Genomic DNA, 14807 nt, shown 5'->3' with positions numbered 1-14807 from the left:
AAAGCAAACGAATTTGTAAAAACAGAGGCACCTTAATAGAAAGCCAATTATCTCAGCATCCAGGATGATTTTTGTCTGTAAGTTGAAAATATAACAGAAATAAGGACCTTTCCTGTTTTGCTAACAGTAGACAAGGGTATTTCTTAAGATCTTGCTCTGTTACCAGAGAAGGATGCTCATAAATACAGCTTTTAGTAATTTAAGGGCCCAAAAGGCTAAATAGAATTCTAATGTAACATCAAGTTCATCCAACTTGTCATAATACTTACAAATGGAGAGGGTTTGCCAAAGAAGGAAGAGTCTTCCCTGTGGTCACAGACCAAAGTAACTGCCCAGAAATGGAGGTTGCCATTTCCTATTCCAGTGTCCTTTTCCCAGTTTCACCTTGCTTTCAGAGAAAGAGCTGTTGTCAGGTTATTGAAAGCATTATTTGTTTCTGGAGGTTATGGGAATGATATAGAGGAATTGGGAAAAGAGAGTAGATTGCCTTTGAAGGCAAATAAAATAGATGATTGTAGTGTGTTCCTGATGGGTTTGTCAGTCCTCTCGATCAGTGCCAATAAAGTCAAGAGGATTAGGACAGTTCAGAGGAGAAACTTTCTTGCTTTTATAAACAAAGCCATCAAAGTAGTGAGGTGAGCAGCCAGGATCATTGTAGTATCCATTGAACAAATGTTAGGAGCATTTGATACAGACACATTCAGACCTAAAGATGAGAGGTTTTGTTTTACTACTGGTTTGCTTTGGGTGCCCATCAGAAGATGTCCATTATGGATGGTGGGATATTCAGTACATCTTTCACAGTAACATAGAAAACTTTGTTCCCTGACTCTAGTGTTGTAAATAACTGTTAGTGTGTTCAGAACTGCTTTAAATTAACTGCACTTTTTCAAAGTTAATAGCTGTAGTAGAAAAAGGACTGGATTAAAAGATAGAAAACTTGGTTCTAATCCACCTAAATATTACCCATTGATCACTTCATGTTTTTGTACTTCAGTTTCCTCATCAATAGAATGGGGAGAAAAAAGTGTATCTTGCTGTCTTAGTCAGCTTGGGCTGCTATAAAAAAAAACCAAAAAAAACACAGACTGGGTTGCATAAACAACAGGATTCATTTCTTTTATTGCTGAAGGCTGGGAAGTCTAAGATCAGGGTGCTGGCTGGTTTGGTTCCCCTGTGAGGACTTTTTTTGGGTTACAGCTGGCTGCCTTTTCACTGTGTCTTCACATGGGAAGGGCAAGAGAGGGAGCAAGCTCTCTGGTGTCTCTTCTAATTAAGAGCACAAATCCCATCCTGATGGCCCTACCTTCATGACCTTATATAAACCTAATTACCTTCCAAAGGCCCAATCTCCAAATACCACCACACGGAGGTAAAGACTTCAAAATACGAATTTTGGAAGGACACATTCAGTCTATAACACTTTCCTTGCTCATGGTAGAACAAATGAAATAAGGGATATGATAGAGCTACACAAAGGTACCTTAGGAGGTTATAGTTATTGACAGATGTTTGTCCAATCTTTTTTTCATACACCTTTATATATAATAAAGTTTTGTGCTTTTAGCATATCTATTTTGAAGCAATTATTAATGTAAAACCAAATGGAAATAAAAGTTCTCTTCTTTCCAGCCTTTTGACAATTCACTCTTGCGTCAATCTTTTCAGATTAATTTAACCTAAGTGCTATTTTATAACTTTTCAATACTTGTTTGTTTGCTTAACTTTGACCTTAACCTTTTATTGACATAGTTCTCACAATACATTACCTATTAATGGAAATCGGTAAGCAGAATGCATTAATATGAAGAACATTTTCCACAATTGCTTAGAATGGATGTTATATGTCCTTTTTCTTTACAATTAATTGTATATTTTAAAGTTGAGTTGGGTTATAAAAGTTTTTTTATAAAAGAGAAATTAAATGAGGTAGTCTTTTTTTTCACTTTTATTGAGATATAATTGACGTATATTCGTTAAGGTTATAACAGTGATTTGATACATGTGTATGTTGTGAAATGATTGCCACAATAAGTTTAGTTAACACCTATCAGTCCTTAAAGTGTCTTTTTTTTAATTTAAGTTCTTTATTGTTTAAAGTATTACATATGTCTCCTTTTTCCCCCATTGACCTCACCCCAGCCATTCCCACCCCTCAGCATATGCCCTCAGCCCCCTACTATCTGTGTCCATTGGTTATGCTTATATGCATGCATACAAGTTCTTTGGTTGATGTCTTACCTGTCTTTACCTCCCCACCCCCTCCACCCCTGACTTCCCTCTGCGGTTAGACTGTCTGTTGGATGCTTCTATGTCTCTGGATCTGTTTTTGTTCATCAGTTTATGTTGTTCATTATATTCCACAAATGAGTGAGATCATGTGATATTTATCTTTCTCTGACTGGCTTATTTCACTTAGCATAATGCTCTCCAGTTTCATCCATGCTGTTGTAAATGGTAGGAATTCCTTCTTTTTTACCTCAGTGTAGTATTCCATTGTGTACATGTACCACAGTTTTCTAATCCACTCATCTGCTGATGGGCACTTAGGCTGTTTCCAAATCTTAGCTATTGTTAATTGTGCTGCTATGAACATAGGGGTGCATATATCCTTTCTGATTGGTGTTTCTGATTTCTTGGGATATATTCCTAGAAGTGGGATTCCTGGGTCAAGTGGGAGTTCCATTTTTAATTTTTTTTTTTGTAAGAAACTCCATACTGTTTTCCATAGTGGCTGCACCAGTGTGTTTTTTTTTAATTTTTTTATTGATTAAGGTATTACATATGTGTCCTCATCCCTCCATTACCAGTGTTTTTTTTTTATGCTAGGCAAAAACAAAGTGTCCGATTATAAGTTTTAATGAAGGAAAGACTAAACTGACAGAACCTAGTACTTCAATCACTCATGAAAATTGAACAGAAAAGTAAATAAAGTGTATCATATTGGTGTTTTCTTCTCTGAGTAGTACTCTTACTTAGCACAGTCTCTCTGGATATTTGTGCAAAGAAAAGATAATCTTTATTGTGTTTTTCCCTAAACTAGGTATAACTTTTATGAAAGAAATGGAGCAATGTGTCTAAAATAATTTCTGTTTTACTTGTTATAGTCTCCTCTTTCCCCTGATGAAAGGTGTATATTATTCTCTCCCCCTCCCCTTTTTAATTTTGTTTGGTTAAAAGATCAAGTTGAAATTGTGTTCATAAATATAGTTGCTTATTAGACAAGATGAAACAACTTTTATCTTCTGATTACCTAAGGAGGAAGTCTGCTTCCAGTGTTTGGAACATGCTTTTTACAAGCCTTCTCACGTGACCTGCCTTGACAGGTGTTCTCTTTGAAGCACTTAACTTTTAGGAGTTGTAAACATGTGGCTTTTCTTACTTGTGTTGGACAAAAGTAATCCTCCGTAGAAAATCCATTACAAAATGATTTTGCATAGCCACTTAATGTTGAAGATTGCATTGCAAATCTTGGTAGGCCCATTGTTTTGGTAGTAAAGATTTATCTTGGTTTAGTCCACAGAGGAGTTGGATCTATTGTAAATAATAGTAGCAACCAAAGGTTGATTAGTTATTATAACAGCAGTGGGCTAGGAGTTTTACTTTATAATATCAATGTAACACTTCTGGATGAGCAGTCTTCCCCAAAAACGTACCAGCAAGCTATAGAACTTGAAATCCTTAAGCCTATACTTTTATCACTTGGGCACACCACTCAAGAAACTTCATGCCTCGTGTTTGATTACTCCGAAGGTCAGCTGTGCATATGCTTTAGGTCCGTGGTCGGCAAACTCATTAGTCAACAGAGCCAAATATCAACAGTACAACGATTGAAATTTCTTTTGAGAGCCACATTTTTTAAACTTAAACTTCTTTTAACGTCACTTCTTCAAAATAGACTCACCCAGGCTGTGGTATTTTGTGGAAGAGCCACACTCAAGGGGCCAAAGAGCTGCATGTGGCCCGCGAGCCACAGTTTGCCTACCATGGCTTTAGGGCATCAGCAAGAAGATACAAAACATTTTTCTTATTGGGGAGAATTTTGATATTCCAAAAGCATGTATCAAATTAGGTGTAAGAAATTTGTGCACAGGTGCGGTCCCTAGGCCTGGCCGGCGATCGAAGCGTGAGCGTCTGGTGTGGAAGGGCAGGTCCCAGCTGACCTCTGGGCCCTGGGCAGCACCTGGGTCCCCGGGCCCTCAGGTGCCCCTGTCCGCCTGAGTCATTGGGCCGCACCTGACTCCCTCAGCATCTGGGAGCTGGGCAGTGGCCCCACCCCTGCCGCCACTGCTGGTCACCATCTGCAGGGTGATTGGTGGGGCGATCGGGCTCCACTCACACCTGCTTTGGCCTAGCACCGCCCACTTACCTGCTCCACCATCCTGCCACGGTCCTATCTCTTGTTGGGGCCCATTGGGGCCGGCAGCGCCTCCATGCTGCCTGCTGCCAGCACAGTGTCGCCAACGCCCACCATGTTCTGAACCGCCCCCTGGTGGTCAGCACACATTATAGCGAGCGGTCGAACTCCTGGTCAAACTTTCGGTCGAGGGGATAATTTGCATATTAGGCTTTTATTATATAGGATTTTGTAAAGCCAATAACCTCTCCTAGTTTATATAACCATCCTGAATTTGTGTTTTTGGAGGGTAAATCTGATTTTTACAAAATAAAATACAGATGTAAGTGAGCTACAGCTCTGTTTTGTTGGACTGATCAAATGTAAGACTGTGTCAGCCTCATCTAGTAGCAGAATGGCTTTTTTGAGCAGTTAACATCTTGTTGAATTCTCTCCTGGTCTCTCAGGCTAGTTTGAAGTCTGTCCACCAGGACATGCTTGTACATGCTTTATAAACGTTTTTGTTGAGTGTTAGCTGTATTCTGTCAAGGTGCTTTCTTGCAAAACGCTTTGAAGAGTATGTAGGGATGCTATCTCTGGATAAATCAATGTTTCCAATTTTTCTCATGGTGCTTTTTTTCTTTTATGCCATGTTAAATTGAAGATATATTCAAAAACATTTTGTTTTGCCTTTAGAAAAAAATTTGTGATTAACCTAGTATGAATGGTGTTCAATGTGGATTTTTCATATCATTTTTAAGCTGTTAAAATATAAACATGCCTGGACCCCCACACCAAACCTATTGAATCAGAATCTCTTGATGTACAGAATCCCTCCACCTGATTCTGACGCATATTCGTGGCTATGAGTCTCTAGGACCTTGATCAGTATTCTCTCAAGTCTGCTTGATCCACAGAACAGCAGCAGCAGCATCACCTGGGAACTTGTGAGAACTCTGGGTTCTCACCCCCATCTCAGACTTTTAAACGAAGCTCTGGGGTGGGGTTCTGCAGGCTAACAAGTCTGGCAGATGATTCAGTGCCCCTGGAAGAGAATCACTTCTTCCATCACAGGTCTACTCAGCTCCAACATTTCACGAGTCCTTATCCTGGTTGCAGAAAGCTTCCGGTACATTTGCTGTTTACCAGTCAACATTCTATCCTTCTCTATCCACTTCTGTGGTATTAAGCTTTCTACTTTAATCGTCTCATTGTTTAACATGTGTCTTCTGCTATAAACCTCCTCCAGTGCTTTGTGGATGAGGCAGAGTGTTAAAGGAAAACGTTGAATTTAAAAAGCCTTTTTTTCCCCCCTGTCGTATTATGTTTTTTACTCTTTGTCAGTTTTCTAATGGTTAGCAACTGTGAAATTATTAACCTTGTTGATGGTTAAGAAGCTAAAAGAAGGCTGCCTGCAGGTTTGGTTCTGGCATGGCCATGATGCTGGAGACAGATAGTTCAAGTTTAGCGTGGGGTAGTTGGAGAGATGGCCACCATCCTCTCTTGCTATGCTCATTAGCGTCACTCCTAGCACGCAGCTCTGGTAGAACGGCTCCTTTAAGTCCCGTGCAACGTGTGCTCTTCAGACAGGATGGGGAATCAGCTCTCTCCCTTCCCTCTAAGGAAACCTCTTTCTTGGCGCCCAAATGGTTTCCAGAGCTATCAAAAAAATAATACCGTTTGCAGACACTTTTCATGGCTGAAAAGAGCAGCTTGGCGAGGAAAAGGAGTGCCGTGCAGACCGAGGGAGAAATGTTTTGCAGCTGGCCATTGCACATAAACGCTAACCGGACGCCCTTTCAGTTGTGGAACGCTCCGTGATGCCTCACAGTGGAAGAGCCACTCGACAGAAACAAAGGGTGCCTCGCACAGGCCTGTGTACTTGTAAGCCAGCGCTTCTCTGTGGGCCGCAAACAGCAACGTGCAGGACCTTGTACTGCAAACATCAAGGAAATCTTGCCGTGGTGAAGGGTTGGTGGGCCGCCTGCTGCTCATTAGAGATCCTGTCTGGCTCTTTTCCTGCAGAGTGAGGGGTAGATTGCTGACACCTGTTTTCCCATCCAGCCCGAGGATGTGAAGTGTGCGTTAGGAATGCCTGAAAGTGCTTCCTTGTGTCCCAGTCTGTGAGCTTCGTGTTGCTTGGAGCGGAGGGGGTGGGGGTTCAGTGTCGGGAGGGGAGATGAGAAAAATCAGTGGTGAGAAACTGCCATATAAACAGAACTGAGATTTTCAGCCTCATTTAATGGCTTCTGATTGTGCTCTTAATTTGTCTTCCATATGGCATTGATAAACTTGGGCACCTATTATAGAACAAAGTAAGAAGATGTCTCTTCTACATGAGAAGACCTCCAATATTTCTGAAATAACCCGAGTATGAAGTTGAGACTGTGAGAACATTAGAAATAGGATATAAATAGCCCACACAACCAAATTTATCAACCTTATTAAGTTATTTTAAAATAAATTTGGCCTTAAATTTGGCTTTAAATGTGTTGATGGTATGATCAGTTTCTTTGCATAATTCTGAACGTGTATTTGCTCTTCCCATCCTTACTGACATATGCTGCTTTCAGTCACAGATACAGAGTGCTTGCTATATGCAATACATTATGCTGAGTATGAGGGATTAAGAAGAAGCACAGGACAAAACGCCCACCCCAAATTTTTCAAGTGCTGGCAATCTACTGGAGAGAAATGACACACATCAGAAGTAGCATAATACTGCAGCATATCTGATGAGCACAGAAATGGTCCATATTTCCAGTGGGGGTGGAGAAGGAAGAGAACTCAGAGTTAATTGGGTGGATCAAGGAGGATGTGGCCCTTGTTCTGATATTAAAGGATGAGGAGAATTCACTAAGAGTGAAAGAATGAGGTTTGTGTTTGATGCGCTTTCCCTGCATCAACAGGCTGTGTGGAATTAAAGGGTTGTTTTCTTTTCTTAAGTAGTGGCAACATTTCCCCCCTGACTCATTGGTGGGACTTGGCCAGGTCTCCTTCTGAACATTGGCCTCCGTTTGTGAACTGTGGATGAATGGGGTTAGGCTTGGGTCATGGCCTTGGACCAGAGTGAAATTAACTGGCTCATAATGTGATTGAACTAATGACCTTGGCCTCATTACCACTATGTTTTAACCAGATGAGTCAATCAAACATTGCAGAAAGGGTATCTTTTAGAAAGAGATCTGGATAGTAGTAAACATAGGAGTGAAATCAAAGCCAGGTTCTTTCCTCATGTAATATCCAGGTGTTTGTTTATCTCTTTATCCTGGAGTTTATATTCTTGTTGCTGCATCTAGTAAAATATGGTGGTCAAAATGAAAGAACACCCGATTCTCCTGGATTAGTGTATTTGACATACAACGCAATGTGTTGTCACTTTCCTTGTGCAGCGTCGGGCTGTCTTTGCAGAACACAATATTTTTGAGCAACAATATTATTTTCAATACTAGATATGTAGTGTCCCATAAATATATTGATGATGCCTTTCTCTTCTTTAAAGTCTGAACAGCCCAGTCCTGCCAGTTCCAGCTCCAGCTCCAGCTCCAGCTTCACGCCGTCCCAGACGAGGCAACAAGGTATCAGCATCTCCCAGGCAAACGAGACATTTTTCTCATAAAACATCTTAATGAGTTGATTTATGTCCTATTTTCTACTGTTTTATTATTTGAATGATAACTTGGCTTTTATGTAGTCGTATTTATTTCCCCTAGGAATGCACTTGAGTATTGTTCTGATGTGAGGCCAGCCTCCAGAAATTCCCCTTTCTCTAGTCCCTGCCATCAGAGTCCCATTTTACAAAAGGATTATAGACACAGCCCATTCCAGGGAGTTCCCAGCGGAAATGCAATAGCAAAAGCTGGACTTGAAGGCTTTGACATAGAGAAAGCGCTTTTTACTCTCCCTCCTGGACATCTTTCATTTTACTTGTTTATTTTTCTACAGATTAATAAACCTTTTTCTTTGGCAAGTGCTAATTTGTTGAGTAACACACACACACGCACACACACACGGTGTCCCCCAAAATATATACACACTATGTCTATAAATTCTATTACATTTTGAAAATGAAATGTATTTAAATAAACACTGCCTTTACAATTATTCAAAGTGTGTATACATTTTTGGGACACCCTACATATAGTTTTGCTATTCAAACTCAGAAATTTAAATGTTAAGACATTTTTAAAAGAAATTTAAAACAGAACATTACATACATTTTTCACTTTTGTGTGTGGGGTCCTTTTTAAAAAAAAATTTAAACATGAAAAGGGAAGTCATATCGAGGAATCATTTGTTTTTAAGCATCGTGTTGTACATTGCCTTTTCCATTGACCACACTGAATTCCTGATGGCCTTGTATGTTTTGAAAGGGATTAAATTGTTGTATGTGTTTGGGCTAAGGCTAAGCTTCCAGGAAAAAGTAAAAGACACTGGTCACTGGGCCTATTCAGACTTCTTGTTCCACTGACTTCCAAAGGTATAAGCCCAGCACAAAAGCAGAGAACTTTGGGCTTTGAAGAATGTGAGATTGTGGAGTCAGGACTTATTTTAGAACTGAGTTAGTGGTAGCTCAGATATTTGTATTTGATTAGGCTTTAGGACTTGCCTAATCCAGAATGGAAGTGCCTCTCTTTACAATCTCTTCAGTTAAGATTAAAAGTATCGATCGTGTGTTCATTACATGTAGGGTAGTAAAGTGAAAATAAGCCACATTAATGAGTTTTTCTGTGGGTTTCTCCTTCTTCTTCTTCTTCTTCTTCTTCTTCTTCTTCTTCTTCTTCTTCTTCTTCTTCTTTGGTTTTGGTTTTGTTCTATTCTAGAATAAAATGAGTTATGACTTGATTTTTTTTTCTTTAGTCTAATACTAGATACTTTCTTGAATTTTCTGGGCACCTGATTTATTACATAGTTTTATTTATGTAAATATATGCTGGTATTTTGCCAGGAATTTCTTTAAAAGTTAGATTAAAAATTGGCTGCACAAAATTGTTGTAACTAGACCTTGTGTCCAAGATCAATATGAAGATCAGAGATAGGACATTACACCCTGGAATTGAAATACTTTATAATCTGAACTTGACTGAAATGCTTGCTTGACCTGAAATTGACCTTGAAATAAAAGGAACAGCTAAACCTTAATAGATCAAAAACTACCACACAAAGGCAGCATTGCCAAGAACAAGTTACAACCACAGTGATTTATTAGTCTCAACTTTTCAATACATGGATTAACCTAACAAAACATTCAATTTACTAATAGATCTTTCTGTTTCTTTTTAGGGGGATTTTTTTTTTTGGGGGGGGAGGAAAATACATAGAAAAACATTCCTAGGAAATAGAGTTTTTCTAGTGAACATGTAGGGCATCTATTATGAAAACAGTAGTGTTTTAGCAGGGGTTTCATTCCAGAAACTACTAAATTTGTCTTGTAAATTGTACAAATATATGTGATGATGGTTCTTTTTGACCAGTGTTCAGTGCTGGTGTGTTTAATATGGCTAAGTGTGTTTGAAGTAGTATGTTTGATTGCCTGTGGTTCTCTATCATTACTCAGGTCCTTTAAGGTCTATAATGAAAGATCTGCATTCCGACGACAATGAGGAGGAATCAGATGAGGCAGAGGATAATGACAATGACTCCGAAATGGAGAGACCTGTAAATAGAGGAGGCAGCCGAAGTCGCAGGTGAGTGTCTTGAAAGGAAACAGGTTTCCTGCAATAGAATCAGAGCTTTTTACTATACCGACTAGTGAAACCACAGCCAAGGTGTGAAACACCAAAACAGTGGCAATAAATGGTCACATTTGTTTTAACTTGGGGCACTTTGGCATGCTTGCACTCACCTCTACAGGGAACCGTTTATCCCTTTTATCAGAAGGGAGAGGTTTTTCCTTTAAAAATTTTATAGGGAAAATATCCTATTAGATGTCCTTTTAAATATATATATATATATATATATATATATATATATATATACACACACACACACACACACACACACACACATATATATATATACATATATATATATACACACATATATGTGTGTGTGTGTGTGTGTGTGTGTGTGTATAGATTTCAGAGAGGAAGAGAAAGGGAGAGAGAGATGGACACATCAATGATGAGAGAGAATCATTGATTGGCTGCCTCCTGCATGCCTCCACTGGTGATCAAGGCAGCAACCAGGGCATGTGCCCGACCTGGAATTGCACCGTGACCTCCTGGTTCATAGGTCAACACTCAACCACTGAGCCACACGGGCCAGGCTAGAAGTCCTTGTTCTTGAAAGTATATGCCAAGGTGGCAGGCCTGATTGCTGAACTAAACTCTGTTTTCATTTGAAGAGTTTGTATAGATCCATTGCTGTAGGTAGTCTCAGAATTTGAGGAAATGTGTTTGCCGTTTGTAGTTAGAAATACATAATTGGTGTCAGTGAATTATGTGTGTGACCTAATTAAAATGAGGATCACCTGTATGTTTTCCAGGAAATAAATTCCTTTTAAGTGTGCTGACAATTAGATTCCTTAAGTAGCTTTAATGCTGTGAGGTATAATTCCACATTATAAGATGGTAATTCATGTCACTTATAATTAATAGTCAGCTTGAAATTGCCTTGAGGATTTTATTTCTTTATCATGAGGAAAACAAATAGGCATGCTTACTTTAATGTGTTTTGAGTAGAAAAAAAATGAATGTACTTGAACTTAAAATCCAATTACATTTTTAATATATTGCAGTAAATCTTTCCCCATTATTCATTACGATTTAGAAGGCTCTAAAATTGCTAAAAGTAATGTGATCTGAGCCCAAACCGGACAGACCATGTTTCCCAAATGGTAATTTCTGAGTGTCCTTTTAGAAGTGGCTCCTCAACGTGTATTCCTATCAGAGCCCTCAATACTTCTTTCCCCACCTTTTCTCCCAAATTCACCTGTCTGTATTCATTTTATTTTTAGATATATTTTTATTGATTTCAGAGAGGAAGAGAGAGGGAGAGATAGAAACATCAACGATGAGAATCATTGATTGGCTGCCTCATGCACGCCCCTTACTGAAGATCGAACCCACAACCCAGCATGTGCCCTTGACCAGAATTAAACCCTTCAGTCGGCAGGCCAACGCTCTAATCACTGAGCCATACCATCTAGGGCTGTGTTCATTTTAAACAGGAGAAAACAAGGAACCGTATGGCCATAGCCTTATATCATTTCCCTTCAGAAGTCTTTAATTTGACACGAAGGACAACTGCTAGGGCACAAAGACCTAAAAATGGACTGAAACTTGGAGGTGAGGAGAGTATAACAATCAAAATCCTGACCACTGGCTGCTCTCAGTTTTAGCTGATGAAAAATGCTTGGCCTATTTAGACAATTACCCAAGTTATTGTTATTGAGAAGATCTAGATACTCTGATTAGCTGTTGCCCACCCGCTTGGCGTCCCATCCCCGGAGTCAGTGTGGGTCAGATCGGACATGTTTGTGAGCTGTCCCATGCCAGGCACATTGCTGGAGGCGCTCTTCTTTTCTCCCTGCCCGACACGTGCCGTTAGCACAGCAGCGCCAGCGTAACATTTGATCTTCACTGCACTTGTGAAGTCTCAACTGCATAATCAGTTTAACTACTCAGCCTTCCACTTCAGTCAAGGAGCATTTTAAAGCAGCGCTTCAACTGAACACTTCATTAGTGTAATTTCGTTAAGAAAAACAAGTTCTATTCGTTTTTGCTAAAAGGGTGTCCCAGTATCCTTTTCATTTCCTATCTTGTATCTTGTCTATCTGAATATATTATAGAGCTAGAATGTGATTGCCTATTCAGAGGGAGAGGAAAACCATCCAGATTTCTAAAGCGTTTTGTGTTTCTGAGAAGAATATTACATTAGGTTACTGCATCACGGAAGAGAGGGAGCAAACACGGAAGGGCATTTCTGAAGGAGGACGTGCAGTCAGCAGAGTAGAATAAAGAAATGTCTCCTGCTTTGGCTAGAAGAGAATTTCGTTGTGTTCTGAAAAGAAAAAAAATAGGGAAGTGGGTGATACTTTTATTGTCTTTAGTTGTTGAAAGATACCCTTGTATTTTTCTAAAGCATAATTCCACATTATCAGATGGCAAATTCATATCACTTATAATTCCACATTCTATATACTGCTCTAGTATATTCCCAATGAATTGTTTCAGTGGTCAGACCTAAGGACACAGTAGAAATGAGTGGCCATGGATCTAGCCTGAGAAGCTTCACACATCCCATCCTCAGTTGTCTCCTGAGCTGTCAGTCATGCAAGACTGTTGTCCACATTCTTTTTAGCAGTTGCTTCCACCCCTGAAATATATATTTTAGCTATATTTGTAAAATTTTCACCTGTAACAAAGAGGCAGAGGGAAAGGGGACTAAAAGGTAGTAACTTACAAACTGTGTAATTTAGTTGACCTTCTGCAAGCTTGGGTGATATGCTTGATGGTAGTAGGTGGGTGGAGCTGGAGCAGGGAGATAAATAAATAAACGAGGCTGCTAAATTTAGTGGCCGAGCTTTGGGTTACATTGCGTGGGTTTGAGTCCTAAAGGAACCACTTTTACTTCTGTGACCCTAGGTGAGTGACCTGGTCTCTCCTCGTCTCAGTTTTCTCATCTGTGAAATAGGGATCATTACATGAAAAATAGCAGGTTGACACACAACACAGTTCCAGATGCAAAATAAGCGTCGATACGGGTAGCGGTTGTAGAAATTAAAGCACGTTTTCAAGGCCCAGAGTGTTTACATACTTCACTCTCTGCACTGTTGCCATAGATTTTCGTCTGTAATGATGCATGTGACTTCTCTGTTTCTTTTCAGAGTTAGCTTAAGCGATGGCAGCGATAGTGAAAGCAGTTCCGCTTCTTCGCCCCTACATCACGAACCCCCGCCACCCTTATTAAAAACCAACAACAACCAGGTAAATCGCTGGGTTTGCACTGTTCAAGACTAACGTGACCATTTTACAAAGCACACAAAACTTTTTACCCCTTCATTGTAAACAAAGTTCCTCTTGATCTCAAATAAATGGTAATGTACAACCTTAGAAATAAACACGCAGTTAGGGTTTATGTAAACTTCTATTGTCATGAAAAGCATGTTCCATTCAATGGGTTAATTAGATTCAAGAAGGAAAGGAGTGGTGACAAAAATGTTGCCCATTTACTCTTGATTTCTATATACTCTTGATTTCTATGTATTTTTTCCCCCTTACCAGTAAGAAAGCGACTTAATGAATTAGGAAGCTAGGACCTGTGGGACTAATATAAAGCCTGGTTCTTTTCTTTTACTATTTGACAGTAATTTACGGGTGGGAAATTAACTGCGGATCCTTGGTTTTCTCATCTGTACATGGGGATGTTAATACCTACCTTGCTGCTTATTAGGAGGATGAAAAATAATACATGTGAAGAGCACGAGGTAGTACCCATAACCACCTGGCACTCAGCTTGGTGGCAGAGTTTGTTACTCTAGGTGCTCTGCCTCTCTGTGCTTATCCAGGAAAAGAGGACCATCACTCGGGAGTGTAGGGGGTTGTTAATAAAGTACACAGTAAATAATGGTCGTTATCCTTGTTACAGTCGAGCTGAAGGAAAGCTTATTAATTTGATCGTTTACTCAGAATATAGCTGTTTGGATAAGGTCTAGGCAGGACTTTTGAAAGCCATGATGAAGAGCTTTTCTTAAGTGATTAGGATTGGGATATTTTAAGTGCTTACTAATATAAACTATTTTCAAACGATCATGAATATTGTAAAAGCCTCATTGTGCATTGAGCTGATAACTCTCATTACCGAAGCTTATCCTTGTCTCTTTGTTTAGATTCTCAGTGACCTCTCCAATAATTGCTTAATTCAAGTTACCGTATGAATATCATTCATTTGAAAATGAAAGAGCTGCATTTTCCTGAGATTATTCTGTTTCACAGGTGTCCTACCATTTTAAATGGCCTTGCCCTTGAATTTGGATCTCTGTTTTGTTAAGAAAATGTCATTTTCTAGCTAGAGACTTTTTCTTTTTAACTTTTGTATGAAGCATAAGCAAAGTTCTCCTAAAATGTAAAATTCCTCATTTATAATGTTTCTCTACATCTTAAAGCCCTCATGATTAAGTAGGAATAATATCAGTGATCTTTACCTCACCAACTGCTGTTTCTTTGTGTCCGCCGTACGAGTGCAAGCCCGACCTCATCATGTGTTACAGACTGGCCCACAGGCGTTAGCGCGTTCCTATTTGTATCCTAACTCCCTATAGTTCACGCATTCCCCCATCTCCAGTGCCAGCCGTGCCCAGGGCCCAGCCAGCTTTTGCCTCTGACTTGGCTGCCCAGCACCACAAGTATAGCCTTCATCACCAACCGGTTGGCTAACTGGATAACTTGGAATTCTTTTGTAAATTTGTGCATTTGTGCTTCAGCATGAGCTGACAAAACAGTAGAATTTGAACCCTGAATGTATTTTT

General features: G+C 39.6%; 1 protein-coding gene across 2 annotated transcripts in view; it reads left to right on the top strand.

Moving 5' to 3' along the window:
* The window catches only part of MLLT3 (MLLT3 super elongation complex subunit), a 260712-nt gene that overhangs the window by 228643 nt on the left and 17262 nt on the right, over nucleotides 1–14807 (top strand). For both annotated transcript variants that reach the window (XM_079790495.1, XM_079790496.1), the window contains exons 6-8: nucleotides 7839–7914; nucleotides 9894–10023; nucleotides 13167–13266. In XM_079790495.1, coding sequence (XP_079646621.1) covers nucleotides 7839–7914; nucleotides 9894–10023; nucleotides 13167–13266 — 306 coding nt within the window. The remainder of the gene's footprint in view (nucleotides 1–7838; nucleotides 7915–9893; nucleotides 10024–13166; nucleotides 13267–14807) is intronic.

The sequence above is a fragment of the Cnephaeus nilssonii genome (genome assembly GCF_951640355.1).
Source record: "Cnephaeus nilssonii genome assembly, chromosome: 14".
NCBI classification, from domain to species: Eukaryota; Metazoa; Chordata; class Mammalia; order Chiroptera; family Vespertilionidae; genus Cnephaeus; species Cnephaeus nilssonii.
This window is presented reverse-complemented; position numbering and strand designations above follow the sequence as displayed.